The 26,924-nt window shown below is 42.1% G+C and overlaps 1 protein-coding gene across 2 annotated transcripts in view; it reads right to left on the bottom strand.

The window, feature by feature from the left end:
• Window positions 1-1,494: 1,494 nt before the first annotated feature.
• LIPH (lipase H) overlaps window positions 1,495-26,924 on the bottom strand; it is a 51,644-nt gene continuing 26,214 nt past the window's right edge. For both annotated transcript variants that reach the window (XM_068979558.1, XM_068979568.1), the window contains 6 exons: window positions 25,016-25,105; window positions 21,284-21,451; window positions 19,663-19,758; window positions 17,693-17,804; window positions 4,038-4,211; window positions 1,495-2,356 (listed from right to left, as the gene is read on the bottom strand). In XM_068979558.1, the coding sequence (XP_068835659.1) occupies window positions 2,269-2,356; window positions 4,038-4,211; window positions 17,693-17,804; window positions 19,663-19,758; window positions 21,284-21,451; window positions 25,016-25,105 (728 nt within the window). In that variant the 3' untranslated portion in view covers window positions 1,495-2,268. The remainder of the gene's footprint in view (window positions 2,357-4,037; window positions 4,212-17,692; window positions 17,805-19,662; window positions 19,759-21,283; window positions 21,452-25,015; window positions 25,106-26,924) is intronic.

Genomic DNA, 26,924 nt, shown 5'->3' with positions numbered 1-26,924 from the left:
GTCAAAAGTTCCAGGGGCTTGGGAAGAAAGATTCTGAGAGTGGTCACACCTGTCACTGCCTTCATTTCACCTGATCACTATCACATGAAACTCACTGAAATCGACCTCCACGCCAGGGACCAAGCTTCTTTCATTTATTTATTTGCTCATGCATCCTCCCACTCCACAGTGAGGTGGGTACCATGCTAGGAGATGCCAGGAGAAGAAACTCAAAGAAACCCACTGGCCTGAGGAGTGTATAAATCGATGGAAATGCTGTTCCTGGCATTTGTCTGCTGTTGTTTTGATCCCCTGCTTACCAAGGAAGGCAAAGAGGACAAAAAAGTAACTATGCTAATCAGAATACAGGACCAGTTAAACTCTAAAAAGAAATCAGAACCTATGAGCATCCAGATCTCTAAGTTCACCTCTGCTGGAAACATGGGATGGAGGAAGGCTGATAGAATGTCCAGGTGGGCAGGAGCATCGCTGAGCCTTCCTCCTTCCAGAGTTCAGACATTCGCTGCAAGCATCCCACACTTCAGTGGAACAAACTCTGGATTTGCTGTGTATGTATAAATAAAGATAAGACGAGCCACACAGAATATTTACAGAGTTCCATCGTTTATGAAACAGACATTCCACTTAAGACTGTTCTCACAGAAAGCAGTAGAAGAGCAGTCACTTCGATGGGGAGGAGGCTAGTGGGCCTGTGACTTTCAGGAACCTTCCTGCAGTGCCCACAGCTTGGGAAGGGGTGCTGTCCACACCTTGGCTCTGTCTCCATCCTGGGCATCTGCTCAAGGATCACCCTCTCGTGGTTCTGACCCCTCTGACCTTGGCCCTTGGGGGACCTCTTGACTTGGCTGTTGTCATTCCAGATTCATATATCATGCCTCTTCCTAGAGAAACCTGAGAATTTCTCAGACTGGAAGCTTCAGATGCTCCAAGAGCAAATAAGTTAGTGCTTTGAATTCACATGTTAACTAACAGGTTATTTAGCATCACTCCAAAAGAGTAACACAAATTACCTCTAACAGGTGGGACAATGGATGGATGATCGTTGTTCAGTGGCTAAGTCGTGTCCAACTCTTTTGAGACCCCATGGACTGTAGCCTGCCAGGCTCCTCTGCCCATGGGATTTCCCGGGCAAGAATACTGGAGTGAGTTGCCATTTCCTTCTCCAGAGGATCTTCTTGACCCAGGGACTGAACCCACGTCTCCTGCATTGGCAGGCAGATTCTTTTTTTTACCAGTGAGCCACCAGGGAAGCCCTGGGACTATGGATAGCATGTTTTCATTTTGCATTTGTGCATTTCTAAATTTCCTTCAATAATTACAGATTACATTGGTAAAAAAGAAAAACAAAACATTTATTAAGTATTGCTTAAAATGAGGGTTCACGTAAAGTGATGCTTCTTCACCTTAAGTGAAAAACAAGCTCCACTTCCTCTCTCCTGCCTCCTGCCCTATCCCTTGTCCCTTTGAGCAGGGCTTCCCCTCTGTTTTATCTGCTCTTCTTCCCTCATCCACTTACTGTCTAGTCCAAGCAGCTGCCCTCTTGGTCTGTCCCTACCTCTTCCTGCACTAACCCATTTTAAACAAGGCAGGAACCCAGGGGTATGGTTTTCTGCCTTCCTAAAGCAAATAGCCTAAGAGAGAAGCTGGTGTTGATAAGGAGCAGCTCTCTTGTTGCACATTAGATAACCCGTATCAAAATAAATAAAAGCATATTCACATGTATCAAGCCACTCACAGAAGTGGCACCCAGGGGATTTCAAAGAACCTTTCACAGCCTTGCCTCTCAAGCCTACACGAGAGCCCTGTGAGGTAGGTCTGTTTCCATTCCCTTCTTTGTGCAGAGCCTGGATGGATCTGGCATGGGGAACATGGAGTCAAGTCCAAAGTGAGGCCTCCAACCAGTCCTTCCCTTAAGATGCTTGGATGGCCACTGTGATGGGCAGAACTTTCCGAGTGACAAGCAGCAGAATCGACAGATCGGAACAAAAGAGGCCCCAGGACACAGCCTAACACAGTGCTGAGCTGTCGGGAACCTAGCTATTTCTGATTTGCCCTACTTAGAGACTCCCTTCCCAAGACTGTTTCATAATCCAAGGTTGTTTGATATTTTGCAGTGTGACATCCATAGGACATTACTGTAAAAGAAAAAAAAACAGCCCTGGTTATTCCATACTTTTTGTGCCTTGAGGAAAAGATGAAGTGAAGCTTTAAAAAGCCTGTAGTTGTAGCATTCTTGATGTTACTGGTACTCAGGTGTCCTGACAACAATTACATCTGCAGCTTTGGGCAAAGAATAGGTTGGAAGACTGTTTCAACATTTTCCATCAGTATAAGATCATACCGACACAACTGGGGCCTGTAAAAACAAAATGAAATATCCCTGTCAATGCAATGATAAAAATACCCTATTCTAGTAGAACAAATCACACAATCTCTCTCAGGTATAAAATTACTTAGCAATTATTTTTAATGTTCTAGGAATATGCTTGCAGTAAATAAGCAAAGTCATAGCAACCACAGTAAGTAAACTGACACAACTTTGTAAAGCAACTATATGTCAATAAAAACTAATTAAAAATAAGAAATCATGGGGTTAAATTTTATTTACCACATAATTTCAACTAGATTTTAAAAAATAGATTTTAAAAATTAAGCAAAAAAAAGCAAAAAAATAAAAATAAAAAATAAAAATTAAGCAAAAATTTTAACAGTGGTTGCCTCTGAATAATGACATTATCTATGATATTCTTCTTAACACTTTTTGTACTTTTCAGATTTATAAAATGAATATGTATTCCTTTGATAACCAGGAAAGAAGTATTAAAAGGTCCCAGTTTGGGGTTCCCTGATGGTCCAGTGGTTAAGAATCGACCTGCCAATGCAGGGTACACAGGTTCAATGGCTGGTCCAGGAAGATCACACATGCTGTGTGGGCAATTAAGCCCATGGGCCTAGAGCCCATACTCCACAACAAAAGAAGCCACCACAATGAGAAGCCTAAGCATCACAACTGGAGAAAGCCCCTGTGCAGCAATGAAGACCCAGCAATGCCAAAAATACATAAATAAAAATCTTTTTTTAAAAAAAGTTCCAGTTTTAAGATATAATGACTATCTTTGGGGAGTAGGAGGGGGTGGAACTTGTATTATTAAATGTTTTAAAGTATCCTAAATATTCAGGAAAAAGGAATTTATAAATGTAAAGCAATAACCGCTCACATCATTTTCTGTCTCTTCGTCCACAGGTTGACTGCAAGGACTGTAAGTGTGGCATTACTCACAAAACATACGTACCGTCACAGCTTTGTTCTTTCTCCCCCTTTGTCTTTGCCTCTCTGTGCACACAAATACGCACTGTTTATTTTTTTTGAACCAACTGAGAATGGGTTGTTTACCCCTTTAACACTTGGGCATGTTTTTCCTAAGAACAAAGACCCCCTCAGTGCAGTTATCAAATTTAATGTTGATATCTACTTCTATCCTGTATCAATGCAATAAAATATTTCAAATTTTCTGTACCTTTTTAAATGCTGGGCTGTGTTTTATCAGTTTGCCAAATTATATGAGGGTTTCTTCTCTACAACAGAGTATCAGCTTGCAAAAAACATGGGTGGAGTGCTAGGAAAGAATTGTTTAAACATGTAACAACATTATTTCTTTGGATTATTGGCCCATTTATCTTTAAGTGCATACCAGTAAATTTTTCTTGGATTACTGGGCAACTTTTCTTTTAGAATTTATTTTCAGTTTATTTTTATTTATTTGGCTGCTCTTGATCTTCACTGAAGCATGTGGCCCCATGTGGGGCCAGGGATCAAACCTGGCCCCCTCAAATCCCCATTGCAAGAGTGGACCTCAGCCATGGACCACTAGGGAAGTCCCTAGGAAATTTATTTAATCAAATCTAGTTTTGGAAAACCCCTCACTTCTTTCATTGTGATTACTGAAATCCTGTTGAAACATAAGACCAAGCAGGTTGGACAGGAGTCAATAACATCTTTAGAAAACAAGAGCCTGTGAGACCCTTCCTCAGCTTACCTCTCTGGATGGCCAAGTGACCTTAACTTCATTCGGAGAATCCTGAGCTTGTACCTTGGGCCGATTACAGATCCCGTAGAGAACACCAAGGAAATGGCTTCCACTTTATCCAGATCTTGACTGAATCTTGCAAGCAGGCTTACTTGGTGGTATTTCTGAAATGTTGCAGGTTCACTGGAAGGAAGAAAGAATATATTTTTAAGTGAATCTAAATTACCAATGAAAGAAAACCATTTGAGGCCTACAGATCACTCATTAGCAGGTAGCCATTTGACCCCATAGCCTGCACTAGGTGACTTTCATGAGCAAACTCCACTGGATTCCAAAGGATCAGCATAAGTGAAGCTGCTGACCCCAGGACTTATGAAATGCTGTGACACTGGAAATGTGTGTGCTGCCTACCTGCTATAGGTCAGACAGCCTCCTTATCTCTTGACACATATCTCCAGTCCCCTGAAAAATTCTGTAAGGTATTACTGTCTTTATTTTACAGACAAGGGAACAGATACTCACAGAGCTTAAGCTCTCCAAGGTCACAGGGCTTATCTATAGCAGTGTAGGAAGAAAAACTAGGTTCTGGCTGAGTTCAAAATTATGGCTTCTCCATTGAACTGCATTATTAGATGCATAGGTATATTTTTTAGCCAAACTAGATATTAATTTAGAAATTGTGCTTAAGCATATATTTTTTCAGTTCTACCTCTCAAGGGAAACCTCAAATTAAAATAGCTACACTACAGGTTCCAATAATTTTTTCTAAGTGTGTGGAGATGTTTCCTACCACTGGAATCCCTAATTGAGCCTAAGGTGTGTCCAGTGGAGTTCTAGCTGGATACTGTTCCTCTGGGGAGCTGGAGAGTAGGCCATGGAGAAATGATTGCTCCAGAAATGAATCCTTAGCTTGGAGGTGGAGATGGGGGTGAGGAGTGCTTGTTGCCCCAGCCTCACTGTCAGTCTGGTGGAAAGCAGAAATGCTACACATAGAGCTAATCTAAAAGGTTGCCCAGATTTTGGTTTCTAAACGCCATCTCCACAAAAAAGGAACTAGGGCTCCCTGGAGAAATGGTTGATTTCAGGGCTAGGGCAGGGAAAGCATAAAGTGATCCTAGAATGATATGTATGCCCGAAAAGAAAGAAATACTCAAAGAATGATAGAGATGTTCAAAAGAATATGGAATCACTTCAAACCCATTAGGATGGCTACTGCAGGAAAAAAAAAAAAAGTAAGTGTTGATGGAAGTATGGAAAAATTGGAACAACTGTATGTATTGGTGGGAATGTAAAACAGTACAGCCACTATGACAAACAGTATGAAGGCTCCTCAAAAAATTTAAGGTAGAACTACCACATGATCCAACAATTCCACTTCTAGGTGTGTACTGAAAAGACTTGAAAGCAAGGTCTCAAACAGATATTTGCACACCCATGTTCATAGCAGCATTATTATAATAGGTAAAAGGTGAAAGCAACTCAAATGTCCATCAATGGATGAACAGATTTTTAAAATGTGATTTGTACATACAACGGAATATTATTCAGTTTTAGAAAGAAAAGAAATCCTCTCACATGCTATAACATGAATGAGCCTTGAGGACATTATGCTAAATGAAATAAATCAGTCACACACAAAAAAATACTGTTGAGTCCACTTAGATGATGTATCTAAAGTAGTCGAAGTCATAGAAACAGAAAGTAGAATGGTGGTTGCCAGAGAATAGAGGAAGGGATAAATAGATGTTATTTAATGGGTATAGAGTTTCCATTTTGCTCCTCCTGCTGTTTAGTCACTAAGTCACGTCCGATTCTTTGGGACCCCATGGACTGTAACCCACTAGGCTCCTCTGTCCATGGGATTCTCCAGGCAAGAATATTGGAGTGAGTTGTCATTTCTTTCTCCAGGGGGTCTTCCTGACCCAGGGATCAAATCCTCATCTCCTTTCTTTACCACTGAGCCACCTGGAAAGCCCCAACTGAGGATAAGTCTCCACTAATAAAATAAAAATCCAGGAATCCATATTGATATAAACCAAGAAATGAATAAATAAGTGAGAAGAGAATGCCTTTCCCGAATGTTGAATTAGAAAAATCACCATATGTCAGCCATCAGAGTAATAATTCAACCGCGGAACAGTAAAACTAGTGGGTAAAAGTCGGAGGAGTAATGGACAATTTACATAGTCTCAAAGTACCCAGCCACAAAATACAGTGGAGAAACTTGGCAGAAATCACTTTAATCAATTGATCCACATTAATGAAACAAGCCAAAATTGTGACCCTCCTAACAGGATACACTGAGACAGACATCACCTTTGTGGTGTCCTTGCCAAAGATGCATGCCCTGAATCTAATCATGAGGAAACATCAGGGAAACCCAAACTGAAGATATGCTAAAAATAATTGGCCTGTAATCCTCAAAAGTGTCAAGGGCAAAAGAGTTGAGGAAAAGCAGAAGAACTGTTCCAAGGTGAAGACTAAAGAAACAGGACTACCAAATGCAGCCAGGGATCCTGAACTGAATCCCTTTGCTACAAAGGATGTTTATTAGGACAATTAGTAAAACTAGAATGGGGTCTCAGGATCAGTTCAGTTCAGTCACTCAGTTGTGTCCGACTCTGTGACCCCATGGACTACAGCATGCCAAGCCTCCCTGTCCATCACCAACTCCTGGAATTTACTCAAACTCATGTCCATTGAGTTGATGATGCCGTCCAACCATTTCATTCTCTGTCGTCCCCTTCTCCTCCCACCTCAATCTTTCCCATAATCAGGGTCTTTTCAAATGAGTCAGCTCTTCACATCAGGTGGCCAAAGTGTTGGAGTTTCAGCTTCAACATCAGTCCTTCCAATGAACACCCAGGACTGATTTCCTTTAGGATGGACTGGTTGGATCTCCTTGAAATCCAAGGAACTCTCAAGATTCTACTCCAACACCACAGTTCAAAAGCATCAATTCTTCAACACTCAGCTTCCTTTATAGTCCAACTATCACATCCATACATGACCACTGGAAAACCCATAATCTTGACTGGATGAACCTTTGTTGGCAAAGTAATGTCTCTGCTTTTGAATATGCTGTCTAGGTTGGTCATAACTTTCCTTCCAAGGAGTAAGCATCTTTTAATTTCATGGCTGCAGTCACCATCTGCAGTGATTTTGGAGCCCACCCAAAAATAAAGTCTGCCACTGTTTCTCCACCTATTTGCCATGAAGTGATGGGACTGGATGCCATGATCTTAATTTTCTGAAAGTTGAGCTTTAAGCCAACTTTTTCACTCTCTTCTTTCACTTTCTTCAAGAAGCTCTTTAAGTCTTCTTCACTTTCTGCCATAAGGGTGGTGTCATCTGCATATCTGAGGTTATTGATATTTCTCCTGGGAACCTTGATTCCAGCTTGTGCTTCATCCAGCCCAGCATGTCTCCTGATGTACTCTGCATACAAGTTAAATAAACAGGGTGACAATATACAGCCTTGATGTACCCCTTTTCCTATTTGGAACCAGTCTGCTGGTTCCAAACAGGATCAGGATCAGATGGTAACAATGGATCAATGATATTCTCTTATTCTGATGGTCAATTGTGGTCATGTAGGAGAGGGTCCTTATTTATAGAAAACACACACTATGGTACTTTGGGTTGATGAGCCTGCATGTTGGTGACAACTATAGAACGGTTCAGAAAAAGAAAAAGCTCATAGTACTACTGCAACTTTTCTGTTAACTTTAATTTTTCACAATAAAGAGAGGAAAAAAAAAAAAACAATAGGAAAGGAGTGGTTTAACCAAAAAAGGGTTATAAACAGTTCAACTCTGGTCCTCTCTTGATCAGAGTCTAGCAAGGGAAAAAGGGATCCTTCCCACTTCTCCAAGGGCAGCTGTGGAACCAGGAAAAGGTAGGGACTTCAGGAGAAGGTGATGCCACCTGCAGATGGCAGAATCCAGTGGGGGTGCTAGGGAGGCCAGACAGGAAAAAGGAAATCTGGATCTGATCAGGATTGTCTGTGCGCACAGGTAAGATGCCCTCTTCCACCAAGAGCAATGTCTAGAGATACACAGGGAGGCACTAACCAAGGCTGGGTTCATACAAGAATAAATAGAGTAAAAGCCAGTGAACTATGGGTTCTGGCAGTATGGTACCCTAAATACCCTGTAAACAACTCAGAAGAGTAAATACAATTACAAACAACAACAAAAGTTAAAAACCTTTTAAATTGCATTGAACTAAGAAGAAAGAAAAGAATACTGAGAAACCCTCAAAATACATGAAAGCAGAAATCCAAATAGATAAGGGGAATACTGGAATCACCCTAGGTTGGTCTCTTTTGGAACTTGGGAGATCAGTCCTGGGTGTTCATTGGAAGGACTGATGCTGAAGCTGAAACTCCAATACTTGCCACCTCATGCAAAGAGTTGACTCATTGGAAAAGACTGATGCTGGGAGGGATTGGGCGCAGGAGGAGAAGGGGACAACAGAGGATGAGATGTCTGGATGGCATCACCGTCTGGATGGACATGAGTTTGAGTGAACTCCGGGAGTTGGTGATGGACAGGGAGGCCCGGCGTGCTGCGATTCATAGCGTCGCTAAGAGTCGGACACGACTGAGCAACTGAACTGAACTGAAGCTTGAGCTTCAATATTCATGTCCTTGCAGTGCAGTAGGACATGAAACAAAGTCTATGGGCCCCTCAAGGTCAGGAGTTGAATAGAAGACGTCTGGGGGGAAAGAGTGAACTAAACATGAATTTGAAATAAACAACCTTCTACCGCCTCAGGGGACAGAAAATTCCCCACCTCAAATCTTGACAGTGTGAGAAGCTAAGATGCAGATTGCCCTTCACGTGGGTCAGCAGTTTCACTTCGAACTACTTGTGGTCCGAGAAACCTCAGGTTTAAAAAGTAAAGCCGTCCCAGATTGATGCTATCTCCAGGAACTACACTGAAGCAAACACAAATCCCTTCTATAGAAATCTACTTCTACTCAGATCCTCAAAGAATTCCCGCACATGGTAAAATAATTACAATAATGATACAGGCATTTGAAAGGGAGCGGGGAAAGCCACGGGTTTCGGGCTTTATGACCGCTAGCTGCAGGCAGGAAGATGCGCGGGTGCCCTAGGTACTGGCGGCGGGGTGGCACAGACGCCTGATCCACGTGGCATCTGTGCAGCAGCTGCAGGCAAGAGACTCCTCCGCCTGGTGTGCGTGCGAGTGAGGAGGTCCCGTGGGAGGAGGCCGGTAGAAGTGAAGTGAATGCGGGGGGTTGGGATCATCAAAGCGATCTTCCCAGGGGAACCGCGTGCACGGGGCAGAACCGGGGCACCCCTTGCTCTGCAGACAGGAGGCAGGCAGCCCACCTGCCCATCCCCTCTGCACCAGACCCTGATGGATCCATAATGCTAACTGCGAAAAGAAACAAGAAAAAAATACAAAAGATCAGAATGTTGAAACCTACCAAGACTTCTCAGAATTGTCAGAGCATACAAACATGTGCTTACATGAAGAAAACGTGATGCAAGAAATACAGCACTCAAGCAACCCGGTAAGGAAGCACTTGCCGGTGACTGTCAGGCTCAGTCAAGGGTTTCACTGTGGAATTTCAAACTGCCAAGGGATATGGGAAAACATTTAGGCACAGACTCCCAAAATAATGTCCCATAAAAGGAAAGAGAGCCAAAGGAAGTCCACCACTGAATGCTCCTGTTCTAGGGAAGCGGGGAAAGTGGCCAGGGCAGCCTGACTTCCCATAATGTCCTCAAAAAGAGCCAGAATATGACCCTCATGCTTCAGCTTAAGAGTATTTTGCTGTTTCAAACTGAAAATTGTCTTGAGGAGGAAAAGTCTGTTTTCCAGTGCTTTAGGGAACACCATACATTGAAGACTTATGTTCACCTGTCTGAATAACAACCAAGAAAAGCTGCAGAAGCAAAATCTCTTAAGAAAGGAATTTTAAAAAGAGACATGACAGAACTTCCCTGGTGGTCGGGTGGCTAAGATTCTGCACTCCTAATGCAGGGAACCAGGGTTTGATTTCTGGTCAGGGAACTAGATTCCATGTGCCGCAACTGAGAGTTCGAATGCCACAACAAAAGATCCTGCATGCCACAATGAAAGTCCCACCATGCCACAGCTAAGATGGGGAGTGGCCACATAAATAAATATTTAAAAAAAACTCCAAAGGGATCAAAGACCTAAATATGAGACATAAAACTATAAAAGTCTTGTACCCAGAATATATACAGAACCTTTGCAACTCAAAGATAAACAGCTCATTAGCCTAGTTTAAAATGGGTAAGGCACACACAAATTTGCACCCAGATATCTTTAACAGCTTTATCCAAAACTATCAAGACAGGGACTTTCCTGGAGGAAAAACCTGCCAAGGTGGAATTCCCTGGGTTCTAGTGGTTGGGACTGTGTGTGCTTTCATTGCTGAGGGTGCAGTTTCAATCCCCGGCTAGGGAGCTGAGATCCTGCAAAGCTCTCAGTGCAGCCCAAAATTTTTTCTAATTAATTTTTAGAAAGCTGCCAAGATGTCTTTTGTAGGTGAATGGGTAAATAAAATGTGATAAACCAACTTGTCATTGGTGCTGTTGTTTAGTTGCTAAGTCATGTACGACACTTTGCCATCCATGGACTGTACCCTGCCAGCCTCCTCTGGCCATGGGATTTCCCAGGAAAGAATACTGGAGTGGGTTGCTATTCCCTTCTCCAGGGGATTCTTTGTGACCCAGGGACAGAAACCAAATCTCCTGCATTGCAGGCAAATTCTCTATCACTGAGCCGCCAGGGAAGCTCATGATATATCAGACAATAGAAAAGGAAATGAAGGTAAAAGAAAATGAGCTGTCAAGTAATTTAAAAAAAAAAAAGGAGGAACTCTAAATGGTTGTTACTAAGTGAAAGAAGCTAATCTGAAAAGGTTACCTACTGTATGATTCTAATTATTTGACATTCTGGAAAATGCAAAACTATGGAAACAGTAAAAAAAAAAAAAAAAAAAAAAATTCAGTGGTTCCCAGTGGTTGGGGAAAGGAGGGTTGAATAGGCAGAGCACACATTTTTAGGCAGTGAAGCTATTCTGTGATCCTACAATGACAGACATATGTCATCGTACATTTGACAAAACTCATAGCATGTACAACACCAAAGAGGAACCCTAATGTAAACTATGGACTTTGAGTAAGAATAACGTATCAGTGGAGATTCTTCAGTTGTAACAAATGTACCATGCTGGTGCCAGACTTTGGTTCTGAGGGAGGCTATCCCCTACGAGGGGGCAAAAAGAATATGGGAAATCACTGTATTTTCTGCTCAGTTTTGCTGTGTACTTAAAAATTGCTCTAAAAAATAAAGTCTATTTAAAAGGAAAATGGGCTTCTTTGGTGGCTCAGACAGTAAAGAATCTGCCCGCAATGCAGGAGACCCAGGTTTAGTCCCTGGATTGGGAAGATCCCCTGGAGAAGGGAATGGATACCCACTCCAGGATTCTTTTTTTTTTTAATTAATTTATTTTTTAATTGAAGGATAATTGCTTTACAGAATTTTGTTGTTTTCTGTCAAACCTCAACCTGAATCAGCCATCAGTTCAGTTCAGTTCAGTCGCTCAGTTGTGTCCGACTCTTTGCAACCCCATGAATCACAGCACACCAGGCCTCCCTGTCCATCACCAACTCCCGGAGTTCACTCAGACTCACGTCCATCGAGTCAGTGATACAATCCAGCCATCTCATCCTCTGTCGTCCCCTTCTCCTCCTGCCCCCAATCCCTCCCAGCATCAGAGTCTTTTCCAATGAGTCAATTCTTCGCATGAGGTGGCCAAAGTACTGGAGTTTCAGCTTTAGAATCATTCCTTCCAAAGGTATACATATATTCCCTCCCTTTTCAACCTCCCTCCCCTCTTCCTCCCCATCCCACCCCTCCAGGTTGATACAGAGCCCCTGTTTGAGTTTCCTGAGACATATAGCAAATTCCCATTAGCTATCTATTTTACATATGGTAATGTAAGTTTCCATGTTACTCTTTCCATACATCTCACCCTCTCTTCCCCTCTTCCCATGTCCATAAGTGTATTCTCTATGTCTGTTTCTCCATTGCTGCCCTGTAAATAAATTCTTCAGTACAACTTTTCTAGATTCTGCATATATGCGTTAGAATAGGATATTTATCTTTCTCTTTCTGACTTACTTCACTCTGTATAATAGGCTCTAGGTTCATCCACCTCATTAGAACCGACTCAAATACATTCCTTTTTATGATTGCCCACTCCAGTATTCTTGCAAGCAGAATTCTAAGGACAGAGGAGCTTGGAGGGCTATAGTCCATGGGGCTGCAAAGAGTCAGACACAACTGACTAACAAAAGGAAAAATGGGTGAAGAATATGAACAGACATTTCTCCAAAAAGCTATACAAATGGCCCACAAGCACATGAAAGATACACAACATTATTAATCATTAGGAAATTGCAAATCAAAACCACAACGTGATATCATGTAATGCCCATGAGAATAGCTGTAACAAAAGACAGACATGGATGAATGGATAAACGAAATGTGACATATGCTGCTGCTGCTGCTAAGTCGCTTCAGTCGTGTCCAACTCTGTGCGACCCCATAGACAGCAGCCCACCAGGCTCCTCTGTCCCTGGGATTCTCCAGGCAAGAATATTGGAGTGGGCTGCCATTTCCTGCTCCAATGCATGAAACTGTAAAGTCAAAGTGAAGTCGCTCAGTCGTGTTCGACTCTTTGCGACCCCATGAACTGTAGCCTACCAGGCCCCTCTGTCCATGGGATTTTCCAGGCAAGAGTACTGGAGTGGGTTGCCATGTCCTTCTCCAAATGTGATGTATATATACAATGAAATATTGACAGTGAAAGTGAAAGTCCCTCAATCGTGTCTGACTCTTTGTGATCCCATGGACTATACAGTCCATGGAATTCTCCAGGCCAGAATACTGGAGTGGGTGGTCTTTCCCTTCTAGAGGAGATCTTCTCAACCCAGGAATTGAACTGAGGTCTCCTGCACTGCAGGCGGATTCTTTACCAGTTGAGCCACAAGGGAAGCCCAAGAATACTGGGCTGGATAGCCTATCTCTTCTCCAGTGGATCTTCCTGACCCAGGAATCGAACCGGGGTCTCCTGCACTGCAGGCAGATTCTTTACCAACTGAGCTATCAGGGAAGCCTAATGGAATATTATTCATTCTTAAAAAGAAAGGAAATTCTGGTCACAAGCTGTAACATGGACAAAACTTGAGGACACAATGCTAGGTGAAAAAAGCCAATTACAAAAGTACAAATATTGTATGATTCAACTCATATGATGTCTCTGTGCTGCATGCTAAGTTGCTTCAGTCATGTCTGACTCTTGGTGACCCCATAGACTGTAGCCCACCAGGCTCCTCTGTGCATGGGATTCTTCAGGCAAGAACACTGGAGTGGGTTGCCATGCCCTTCTCCAGGGAATCTTCCTGATGCAGGGATCAAACCTGCATATCCTGCACTGGCAAGTGGATTCTTTACCACTGAGCCACCAGGAATCCCATAATGTATCTAAAGCAATCAAATTCATAAAAATAGTACAATGGTGGTTGTATTGGAAATGGAAATTTTTATTTAACGGATCTATAGTTTCAGTTTTTCAAGGTGAAAGTTCTGCAGATCTGTTTCACAACAATGTGAACACGCTTAATAAGGAACTGTACACTTAAACATGATTAAGATGGTAAATTTTATGGGTTTCTTAATTATAATTTAAAAGAAAAGTCTTAAAAGACTGACGATAAGAATCTTGGCAAGGATGTGGAGGAAATGGAACTCTCATATATTGCTGGAGGGAGCGTAACATGGTGCATCCTTTTTGAAAACAGTTTGGTAGAAATTCCTCGAAAAGTTAAACACAAAGTTCTGTATGAACAAGAGAGTCCGCTTCTAGGTATATACCCAAGAAAAATGAAAACCTATGTCCACACAAAAACCTGTACATACATGTTCATAGCAGCATTACTGATAACAGCCCAAAGCAGAAAGAACCCAAATATCCATCAAATGGTGAATGGGTAAATAAAATGTGGTATGAGTGAGCAGACTGTGCAGTGGAAACTTGCTGAGCCAGAGGTCAGTGGATCAAAATAAAATATGGAATATCCATAAAACAGAATATTATTCAGGCATAAAAAGGAATGAAGTACTGATGAATGCCACAACATAGATGAATCTTAAAAATATCACGTAAAGCAAAACAAAAACCACATATTGTATGATTCCATTTATATGACATGCCTAGAACAGAAAAATCTATAAAAACACAGAGCAGATGAGTGGTTGACAGGAGCTGGCCAGGAGGAAGGAATGGGGAATTACTACTGACAATATGGGCTTTCTTTTTGAGATGATGAAAATGCTCTGAAATTAGATGATATTGATGGTTTCATGTTTTGTAAATGTACTAAAACCCCCTGAATTACAAACTTTTAAAAGGTGAGTTTTATGGTATGTGAATTATATCTGAATTTTTTAAGGTTAAAAAATAAGAAATACATTTGAATCATGTGTAGAGGGAGAATCAACCTGCAAGTAATATCCTTGAATGTGACTTCATATGTGCCCACTGTCTGGTAAGACTGAATAAACTCAAGCTGTGTGTGTCTGGGTGTGTGTGTGTGTGTCTGTGTGTGTGTGTCTGTGTTAGTCGCTCAGTCATGTCTGACTGTTTGCGATCCCATGGACTGGAGGCCACCAGGCTCCTCTGTCCACGGAACTGTCCAGGCAAGAATACTGAAGTGGGTTAGCCATGCTCTTCTCCAGGTTATCTCCCCAATCCAAGGACTGAACCCAGGTCTCCTGCATTGCAGGCAGATTCTTTACCATTTGAGCTACCCAGAAAGCCCCCAAAACTCAAGGTACATACCCTAATATTATTTTCTTTTTCTTAAATTGTAAAGATACTGAATACTAAAATGTTAAAGTTTACCTGGCAAAAGAAAGAAAAGTAGCCATAATCTTACCACAAAATGGAACAATTATTTACTTTTTCCCCATATATTCTTTGATCAGTGGTGACTTTTTCACAAACATAACTAAAATAGAAATGACTGAACATGACTTTAAAAAGATATTAAGCTCTCTATCTTAATCAAGAAACAAGCCTTCATAAAAGAGAGAAAGGAGCCTCCAAATTCAGGAATACCTACTTAGGAGAAATTTACTATATAAAATTGAAATTTCCAAGACATGTAAAGCAAATATGTACCCAAGTTTTGCTCTTCATAGAACTGCAGTCTCCCTGCTGTTTCTTAGACTCTCCAGATGAGGGCTCTGCCCCCCTTTCTCATTGTAGCCTATGAAGTACCTGAGACTGGTTTCTCCAGATGGGGCCCCTCGCAGGTCCCTCCCTGAAAATATGGACTGGGGGATCTGGATGCGGAAAAGAGTGTGAAATTGGCCAAATCCCTTGCCCTCCCTGAGCCTCAGTTTCCTCATATATAAAATAGGGATGATAATACCACCTCACAGGGTTTTAGTGAGAGCTACATTAACCACTGTCTGTAATGTGCTTGGTTCAGTAAACAAAGGCTGTTATTATTATGTTCCAAGGATGCATTTGAAAAAGTCACTTACAGGGAATTCCTTGGCGGTCCAGTGGCTAGGATTCTGCACTTTCACTGCTGAGGGTTCGAATTCAATCCCTGGTTAAGAAACTAAGACCCCACAAGCCACATGGTATGACCAAAAAGAACCCCCACACCTTCCCTATTTATCTGCACAGTGAGCCAGCCTATGAGACAATCGCCAGTTTCGGATAACCTTCTACATGGTCCTCTATGAATGAGGCCAAGAGACAAGTGTCCAGAAGATAAAAGGACCCAGGAAACATCTCCTGAGTAAATGAATGAAATGAGTCTCAAATGCTTTTCCTTAAATTAAAAGGTTTGGGGATTTCTCCCCTTTTTTCTTGATTATAGAAGTAATAGAAGAAAAAATTATTAGTCCTTCTAAAACTATATATATACAACAGCACAGAAAACTGAAAAGGAAAGAGAAACTTTAGAAAGGACTCATATCCCTTCCACCCAAGGGGCAATCTAACTTATTTTGACTTGCTTCTTTTTCTTTTTTTTTATTTTTATTTTTATTTTTTTTGACTTGCTTCTTTTTCATTATTTTGACATTGTGTGCTAGTTGTATACTGTATATGATTTTATAAAATATAACTATTTTTTTCACTTAGTGCGTGATAAGCATTTCATTTAATGTTTTATAAATAACAATACTTGAATAATGTTTTATTATATGGGAATATTTAACAATTTCCCCATCATTGGACTTTTAGGATTTTTCCAATTTTCTATTGCAAAATACATTTTCTGAGTGTCAGAAACATACATATATATGTTTGTGTATATATGTATATTATGAGCTCAGAAAAGAATAGAAATGTGTGTGTGTGAGTGGGTACCTTTGGGCATGGGATGGTTGGGATGTCACATATTTCCTTACTGCTTTAAATCATTTACAGTGAGCAGGGATGACTTTTGTAATTAAATGTTTAAGCAAACCTAGAGACTGTCATCCCACTCCAGTACTCTTGCCTGGAAAATCCCATGGACGGAGGAGCCTGGTAGGCTGCAGTCCATGGGGTCGCTAAGAGTCGGACACAACTGAGCGACTTCACTTTCACTTTTCACTTTCATGCATTGGAGAAGGAAATGGCAACCCACTCCAGTGTTCTTGCCTGGAGAATCCCAGGGATGGGGGAGCCTGCTGGGCTGCCATCTATGGGGTCACACAGAGTTGGACATGACTGAAGTGACTTAGCAGCAGCAGCAGTAGCAGCAGAGACTGTCATACTGAGTAGAGTAAGTCCGACAGTGAAAGAGAAATCTGATATGATAAAAAAGAAATGATACAAATGAACTTATTTACAAAACAGATTCACAGACTTAGAGAACAAACTGATGGTCACCAGCAGAGAGGAATGAGAGGAAGAGATAGTAAAGGAGTTTGGGATTGACATGTACACACTGCTATATTCAAAATGGATAACCAGGAATTCCCTGGTGGTACAGTGGATAAGAATCCACCTGCCAATGCAAGGGACATGGGTTCGATCCCTGGTCGGGGATAATTTCACATGGTGTGGGGCAACTAAGCTCTAAGCCAACATGCCTAGCACCTGTGCTCCACAACAAGAGAAGCCACTGCAATGAGAAGCTTGCACACCGCAGCTAGAGAGTAGCTCCCACTCACCTGCACATAGCAATGAAGACCCAGCACAGACAATAAATAAATCAAGTTATTCAGAAAATAAAAGGGATAACCAACAAGGACCTACTGTATAGCACAGAGAACTCTGCTCAGTATTATTTAACAAACTAAATGGGGAAAGAATTTGGAGGGAACAAAAGGGAAGGAAGGAGGAAAGGAGGGAAGGGAGGGAGAAAGAAGCGGGGAAGGAAAGTAGAAGGAAAGAAAATTTCTGCACCAGTTCCATTTATCAAGAGTCTGAAAGATCAAGAGCTACAAATAACATATTCCCTTTATATCTTTCACAGGACAAAGCCACGTACAGTTCTATGATTAAAAAGTTGATATATTTGGAATTTAACTTCTCTGAACAAAAAAGAAAGTAGCAAGTTGCAAATAATCCTAGCCCAACTTACTGATTGATTTTGGATTCTGTCGTGTTTCCAGCTTTGTCTTTCAATTTGATTGTAATGGATCCTCTTCTTACATTCTTATTCCAGGTTATAATATCCACAGAGTAATGATATACTTCAAAACAGGGAGAAAGCACGGTATGAGAGAAATAATCCCAAATGCTTTCCTGAATGTTCAGTTCCTGAAAACCTGACCTACCTAATGACTAGGTCTCTTTTTCCCTTCCTCTCTAGTTTTTCTGCAAAGATTCAGGGCAGAATTTTCCAATATTTCTCTCTATTCTCTTTGGTAAAGATGGCCTGAGGGATGGCAGAACTCAATGGTATCCAGATGCCGTGTTCAGGCACCACTCTTGGATCAGTGTTCCCACGTTAGTGACTGAAGTCTTATGGCCTACTGCCAAGTATGACTGATTCACCACAATTCCTGCCCGCTTTAGAATAAACTAAATAGGGGGCCATGTGGAGACCCTCACCAGCTGACAAGGCCTTCCTCAGTCTGGGTCATGTCCACTAGCCTGCCCAGCCTCCCTCATCTCTGCCCAGTCATGCCATAATGCCACCTGCACTGCCATACTCTCTCCCGTGTCTGGGCTTTGTCCCCTTTGCCAATTCATCATTCAGGTTTTGACTTAATGCACTTCCTCCAGGAGACCTTCACTGATGCTCAGACTAAGTCAGGTCTCTCTCAGAGTTCTTATCATGCTCTGGTATTCTCCCCTCATTAGTCAGCACACTTTACTGTATTTACAAAATACAAGAAAAACGATCATCAAAAAAGTGGTAAATGAATGTGTATATCCATGCAAATATTGCCTGTGTGATGTCTTATGGGGTTAAAAAAAAAGGTAAAATATATTAATGCTACAACAATAACTGGGAAGGGATGATGATCCCTTTGTAATCCCAGCAGAAATACCTATTGATACCCATTGCTTGCTTGCTTGCTAACTCTCTTCAGTCGTGTTCGACTGTGTGTGACCCCATGGACTATAGCCTGACAGCTGTCCATGGGATTCTCCAGGCAAGAATACTGGAGTGGGTTGCCATTTCTGTCTCCAACTGATACCCATTAATTCCTACTGAATGAATAAGGGCACATAAAATGTCCAGAGAACTTTTCTTCCTACCTACTCTTTGCTCCCCAAGGTCGATAATGATCTGGAAAGATGGGGATCCCACCATGATAGTCAAATTTACTATCTCTGGGTCAGACTTGCAGAGAAGGGCGAAGAGGCTCAGGGAGATGACAGTCCTACAAGGGCATAATGTCAGCCATGGAGTTGCTGTTTCATGGCCTGTTATTACTCAGGAGCTTGTCCCATTTGGATCAGGCAGATACCAAACCCTGAGCTGCTATACATGCTCCAAAAGAAGAGGGAAACCTGGTGATGTGCAACCTCCTTCATAAGGGAGACTCCCAAGGAAAGTGAAAAGGGAGAGAAGATTGTAAAACGTACATCTAACCAGGGAAATTCCTACTTGCTTCCTAGGGCATCTAATCATCGGCTGGCCTATTTAGCTTCCATCTTGAATACCCAACCTCTCAGTGTCTTTAGAAAGTCACTGTGGCTACTTTGGAGCTGGAATTGGCCTATAGATGTGGCTGACAGCCAACTTTTCCTAGTCATAACCTCATGTCTCAAGCAAATTTTCTGGAAGATCTTAGTAATTAGAATGGCCATCCAGTGGAGCTAACAACTATGACTTGTTGAGATTTTAATTCTTATAACCCAGAAGGTAGGCATGATTGTCCCCATTTTACCAAGCAGGACTTTGAGACTCAGAGAGGTTAAATGTCTTGGTCACACAGCTGTAGTGTGGTAGAGTCAAGATTCAACCTAGGTCCTTCCAGCTCCAAAGTTCATGCTTCACCACAGCCTTCATGTGCCAAGAAGTAACCAGGAAGCTGAGACTCAGACATTCCAAAAATAAGAGTCAGGCAATAGCAAACAAGCACATTCACCACTCACTGCAGAAGGGTTTCTCCTCAGCTGTGTCAAAGAATGCTTTAATCATAGGAGGGTCCCCCTCCCTTAAATAGTCTTTCCAGTTATCAGCATAATACCCTATAAAACAAGTCAGAAGAGTGTAATGTCAACATGTGATCTATGAACATGAAAGCAGCTGGGGAGACTGAACAGCAGGTTTGACTGCCACCACCACCGCCGAGACAATTGCCCTCATGCCCACCCCCGTGGTGAGGACCTGCAGGGCCATCAGGGCATGCCCCTCCCCAGCAGCCCCCTTACTTTTTTCACAACCCTAGCCTTCAGAGCTGGGGCTTGCAAAAGGACCCTCCAGTGACTTTTCCCCTGTTTCTACTGACATTACATCACCCAGCCCTGGTTCTCAGTAGCAGGGATGTGCGGAGTGACACACACTGAAAACTAAAAATGTGCTGTGCTTAGTCTCTCAGGCATGACCCTCTCTTTGTGACCCCATGGACTGTGGTCCACCAGTCTCCTCTTTCCATGGAATTCTCCAGGCAAGAATATTGGAGTGGGTTGCCGTGCCCTTCTCCAGGGGATCTTCCCAACCTAGGGATCGAGCCCAGGTCTCCCACTTTGCAGGCAGATTCCTTACCAACTGAGCCTCCAGGGAAGTCCTAGGCTAAAAACAGCACTGATATTTTTCAGTAATACCTTCATTTTCTAGATTATTTAAAACAGGTTCAGATTTATACCTAGAGCAGCATCACTTTTGCAAAACAATGCGCTTTCTTGAAGAACTATAATTGGGCCCCTAAACTGCACAGAACTTGGAATGGCCATGTAACTATGTCCAGAGGCAAGAGAACGTCCTTCTTTGTGATTGTGCCAGCAGGAATGAGGCTAAGGGCTGGCACTGGGACCTCTCTCTCTCCCCTTTTCCCACTGCTTAGGGAGTGGCCTCCGCATTCTGGGACCCAGGAATCAGTATTTTTTAAAAGCTCCATATTCAAATATACAGTCAAGGTTGAGAACCCCCTGTCTATAGCCTGCCCTGATGTTAACTTGAGTTTTTCCTTTGGGAACAATTAGAAAATTGTCATGACCGTTTAGTTGTGAAGTCATCACCACCTGGAATATTTCCACTAACTCTTTGCAAATATCCAAACAGCCTCCATGGTTATTACTCCAGCTCACCCTCTGTTTGTGTACATGCAGAGAACACCGGAGTGTGATGTGGTAGCATTAACAGATATGACTTGTTAGAAGGGGTCACCCTGTAAGACCCTCCTGTAACAGAGAGGTTGTACACCTGGAGAAGACTGTTCTTAACCCCATAGGAGTAAACTGCGTAAGGTGAAAATCTTGTGAAATCTTCTTTTTCTTGCTAGAATAAAGCATCCAGGGAGGTGGCACACCCTTTTGGATGAAATCCTATATAGATTGCTTTTTCTAACATTCTTTAGTATCAGGAGACTCCAGAGTACTTCACAGAACTATTGGCTAGAAAAAGCTAAGGAAACTAAGACACAGATATACAGGCCCATCTTTAGATGGGACACAGGATATTCAGGCCCGTTTTTAGGTGGTTAAAATGGTGCTAAGAGTCTACCAGAAATTAGCTCTTTGTTAATCAGAGGGGGAAACTCCTGGCTAGACTTACCCAGAATGGGACAGGGCTCCGTCTGTGATATGCCACAGTTGACACACTTGCCGTTCCTATAATCCCGATAGGAGTCACAGGGATACGCGGTGATGGCGCAGTTCTCTCTCAAGGAAGAAAGGTACAGGTACACGGACCTCTGGTGATCACACTTAAAATACTGCATTCCTTGATTGTATAAGGAATAATCAAAGAATAGTTGTAGCATTTAGTAGTAAATAGTGCATCGCATATTGTTTTTTGTTCTTTGTAAAATTTACTTGGCTGCACCAAGTCTTAGCTGTGGCACATGGGATCTTTAGATGGGGCATGTGGGATCCAGCTCCCCAACCAGGGATTGAATCCCAGCCCCCAGCATTGAGAGTGAAGAGTCCCAGACACTGGACCACGAGGGAAGTCCCTCGCATATTGTTCATCCACATAATTAATTATGTCTCTTACACACCAGGCACTGTGCTAATAGCTCCAGTGTACTTGATCCCATTTAATCCTTACAAAACCCAATAGATCGGGATTTATGCTGACAAACAGTAAGTGACAGAGAGGCATGATTATCCTCGTTTTACCTGGCAGGACACTGAGACTCAGAGATGTTCAAGGATTTGACTTTGTCCTTACTTTTTCACTGAAATGTCAGAGCAGTCAGAGATTCCTTGGAGGTTTTTAGGAAAAAGAAGCACATTTAAACCAGTAAAGATACCAGAGAAAGAAGGCATTGGAGAGCAACTGGTAGAGAAAGACCCCAAGGAGGGCAAAGAGAGGAGGTAGCTGTGAAAAAGCATGGAGGGTGCTTTCCCCCCAGGGTTGGATGGAGAAACGGATGTAAAGACCAACTTTGTGATCTAAGGTTGCTGCTGCTACTGCTGCTAAGTCGCTTCAGTCATGTCCGACTCTGTGCAACCCCATAGACGGCAGCCCAGCAGGCTCCCCCATCCCTGGGATTCTCCAGGCAAGAACACTGGAGTGGGTTGCCATTTCCTTCTACAATGCAGGAAAGTGAAAAGTCAAAGTGAAGTCGCTCAGTTGTGTCCAACTCTTAGCAACCCCATGGACTGCAGCCTACCAGGCTCCTCCATCCATGGGATTTTCCAGGCAAGAGTACTGGAGTGGGGTGCCATCGCCTTAGGATAGGTAAAAAGGCTCCTTCAGGTGGGACCTTGATTAAGGTACAAAAGTCAAACCTAGCTCAGCTCTGAGAGGTGAGGGTTTATAGCGTGGGAGGTATTTGGCATAGAAGCACACGGAGTGATCGTAAGGGAGTCAGCAGGAGATAAGCACAAGGCTTTTCTGGCATTTCTGAGGGTCTTGAGGGCCATGGAGAAGTGAGCAAGTTTGCCTGGGCCTTGTACTCGATCAACAAGAATCCATGACTTCTCCAGAATGTGCCCAAGCAAAGATGGGGGCTCACATGGCAGAGACCTAAGGGCCCGGGAGCACATAGGGAGCTCATGAGAGCAGATAAGTGGCAGGGGCTCCAGTTCTGCTACAGAGGTGAAAGGTGAACTGAGAGGAGCTGCACCATAGGATGTGGCACTGAAAGCCATAAACGGGCAAGAAGAGGTGACAGACAAATGCAGATTAATTCTTGGTGGGTGCCATGTGGTGCGATGGTGAGAGCAGGGTGATGAAGCACAGAAGAGTTGGAGCTGATGAAGGACTAGAGTACAGAGAGGTTTGTCAGAAGGTCGATAGGTCAGATGGTGAAGTCATGTAGAAATGGGAACTGGGTCCCAAAGGTGAGTACTCAGATAAGAATTTTTAAATAACAGACAGTGAACCACATCAACAGACGAGTTGTAATTATGAGCCAGTAGTTGAAGAGGCACTGGGCGCTGGAGTCAGATTAATGTTTCTTCTTCCTCCAGAGTCCATGTATATCCATAGAAGGAATTAGTGAAGTACAAAAAGAAATCAACTGGGCAAAAGAGAGAAGCATGCAGCCAAGCTGGCTGGAGTAAAATTTGACAAATCAACATTTAATTATTGTTCCTGGAACCTCCACTTGCAGAAACAATGAAGTTAATAACACCATGGAGGATGTCCTTTAGAAGCAAAGCACATTATCTTTGGCTGTTCATGGATGTTGTTACACTACAGCACACAGGACAGGATTTGAACACACACCATTTATGGAACAACTGAACACACACTATTTATAGTACAACATGGTTGCCCTACTTATGCCATTTCATCTGGATCATTTTCAAATGCCACATCATTTTCCTGGGACCATATACAGCTATTATTTTTGTACCAAAATAATTTTTTTTCTAGAATTATTTCCATGATTGTTTAGTTATATCTAACAATTGTGCAATACAGATTCAGAGCACTTAGGGTTTTTTTTAAAATTCTGTCCCCTCATCACGCTTTAATATTGTCTTCTAACTACCTATTTTGTGAGTTTTTTCTCATTGTAAAACTAACACATGCTCATTCAGAAAATATAACATAACAGGAAATTATGACCTAAAAATCACCTAGAAACCCAATATCTAGAAATCACCACTAATAATTATTTGGAGCATTTAATGTTTGGTCTCTTTTTTCTGTACTTACACATGTCCAAATATACACTTAAAAAACAAACTAAGATTATGCTGTTTAATTTTGTCTCTTTTTCACTTTGTAAATATTTCATATTGGAAATATTTTCAATAAACTAACAACATGTTTTTTAAGAATTATATCCCTTTGCTTAGGGTGTGCCATGCTAGTTAATAATTTTCCTATGTTGGAGATTTAGATTATTTCTAAAAACTATTATAAATAATCCTATGTTGAACATCTTTGCACTCTGATTTTTTACTGCATTTTCCATTATTCCTCTAGGAGAGATTGTCAGATATGGACTGCCTAAGTCAAAGAAGTAACTTTTCAAGAGAGAGAAATAATTCATAATAGTTTTTAATCATATGGTTATGCTTTTTTAAAAGTAGCATATTTAAGTAGTAATGTTTTATTTAAAATTTATAGTTGGACCACCTCTATCATCTCAGAAAATTTGTTTTCAATTAATAACAATTCCACAGGGCTTCCTTGGTGGTCCAGTGGTTGAGAATCCACCTTGCAACCCATGGGACACGGGTCCAGTTCCTGGTCCAGGAAGATGCCACATGCAATGGAACAACTAAGCCTTGCTCCACAACTACTGAGCCTGAGGTCTAGAGCCCATGAGCCACAGCTACTGAACCTGCTCACTGCAGCTACTGAAGCCCGAGGACTCTGCAGCAAGAGAAGCCACTGCTATGAGAAGTCCCACACACTGCAACTAGAGAAAGCCTGAGAGCAGCAGTGAAGACCTACCACAGCCCAAAAATAAATAAATAAATCTTGAAAAAAAAAAAATTCACATTGGGATTTCCCCAGTGGTCTGTCCAGTATTTAAGAATCCACCTTGCAATGCAGGGGATGAGGGTTCGATCCCTGGTGGGGAAACTAATATTCCCACATGCCATGGGGTAACTGGGTCTGTGTGCTACAACTACTGAGCCTGCATGCTCCAGAACTGGAGTGCCTCAGTAGACAGCAGAGCTTCACAGCAAGAAAAGAAAGTCCAAGTGCCACAAAGAAAGATCCCACATGAAGCAAGAAAGATCCAAAACTAAGACCTGAAGCAGCCAAATAAATAAATAAATATTTTTTTAAAAACCCACATAGAATGATAATCAGATTTTTAAAACACACCCTTTAAAAACCACTGTTTTGCACAATATAAAGAACTGTACTTACCTCCAAATATTGTTTTGGGGCAACCAGGTTGATCCAATCCTCCATTTGGGTAGAAGTCTATGTTTCCTAATGGTTCCTTGTAGCCCAGTGCTAAAAGAGAATATACTATGTTTTCAAATTACTTTGAACTCTTCCCATCTCATAGCTCATTTGCCCGTTACAGGATATAGGCAGGGATTGTCTTATTCTTGTCATTGCTGCTATTGTTGTCATTATACCTATTTAAATATTTTGTCCAAAGTTAGCCAGATAGTTAACCCACTCCAGTAGTCTTGCCTGAAGAACCCCATGGACAGAGGAGCCTGGCAGGCTACAGTCCATGGGATCACAAAGAGTCAGACACAACTGAGCGACTAAGCACAGCACAGCAACCAGATAGCTAGAAAGCAGAGATTTCCAAGTAAGAGACTAGGAAGCTGGTAATAGAATTTATGTCAGATATTTCTGAAAATGAGAGTTTTGGCCCTCATTCACTGCATCACTGATAAAATGAAAAGTTTCATGTTTGTATTTGGCTGGAACACTCTTGTTGCTGGGTGCTTCCTGAGCCTCTAATTGCATTTGTGTAAGTGTTTAATGAATAAGAAACAGGAAACCTTCACTTAGTAGGAGAAACCCTTAAAATTGGGGCATCTGGGAGGGTTAAAAGGTTGGAAACTCTTCTAGAAAATGGAGACCTAGAAAATCATAGATAGATTTAATAATTGCTTATTCTGTTTAACCTTGTAACTCCAAAGTAATAAAAAATATCCTTGATTAAAAGATTATATATATGTATGTGTATATATATGTATACACACATATATAGTGTATCATTGCAATAATAATCATGCATGCTCAGTCATGTCTAACTCTTTGCAACCCTATGGACTAGAGCCCGCCAGGCTCCCTCCTCTGTCCATGGGGATTCTCCAGGTAAGAATACTGGAGTGTGTTGCCATGCCCTCCTCCAGGAGACTTTCCCAACCCAGGGATCCAACCCTCATCTCTTACGTCTCTTTACCACTAGCGCCACCTGGGAAGCCCACTATTACGTACTGAGACACTACGTGTATTTGTGGGTGTGATACTAGGGGTTTTATACAGTTTTCTTCTAATATTCGCAATGTCTGAAGGGTAACCATTGGTAAGTTCAGATGAAGTAAGTTACAGATGAAGCTTCTGGGGCTCAGAGGCTTATGGAACAAACATGACATCACCAGAAAGAATAAAACCTGGGGTTTGAGTCCACCTCTGCCTGACTGCAAAACTTATACTTTTTTCCTCATTTACTTTCTTTCCAAGAACAAAAAATAAATTACTCTGCGCCCTCCAGAATTGAAATGGCATTGAGGTACTGCATCCAAATTGCATAACACTTCACACACTACATAGTCAAACAAGCTATTTCACAGAGATATTTACTCTAAGGCACACAATACCACCCCAGAGTGCCCATGATAGCCAGTCAAGGGTTTTTCAGGAGGTTGTATCACAAAGGGGATGTACTACTGAGTGACCCCTCTGTCATCCTGTCCCCTCTGCCCTCCCTAAGTGCCTACTCCAGCTCTCCTCCCAGACATCTGGCTATAAAGACCCATCTTCAAGATCAGCCCAACCGCCACATTATGTACCCAGTATCGAAAATGAAATCAACACCATGAAGATCTACAGAGAGGTGGAGAGGTATAGGCAGTTCAGAAATGCTCTGTGTGGGGACTTCCCTGGTGGGTCAGTGGCTAAGAATGCACCCCCAGTGCAGGGGGCCCAGGTTCCTTCCCTGGTCAGAGAACTAGATCCCACATGCCACAACCAAGACCCGGAGCAGCCAAATATATATATATATACATATACATACACACATATATATATATTTTTTAGGAAATGTTCTGTGTGGAAACACACAATGCTTAACTTAATCTTTCAACTT

Source organism: Capricornis sumatraensis, chromosome 1 (genome assembly GCF_032405125.1).
Source record: "Capricornis sumatraensis isolate serow.1 chromosome 1, serow.2, whole genome shotgun sequence".
Taxonomy (NCBI): Eukaryota; Metazoa; Chordata; class Mammalia; order Artiodactyla; family Bovidae; genus Capricornis; species Capricornis sumatraensis.
This window is presented reverse-complemented; position numbering and strand designations above follow the sequence as displayed.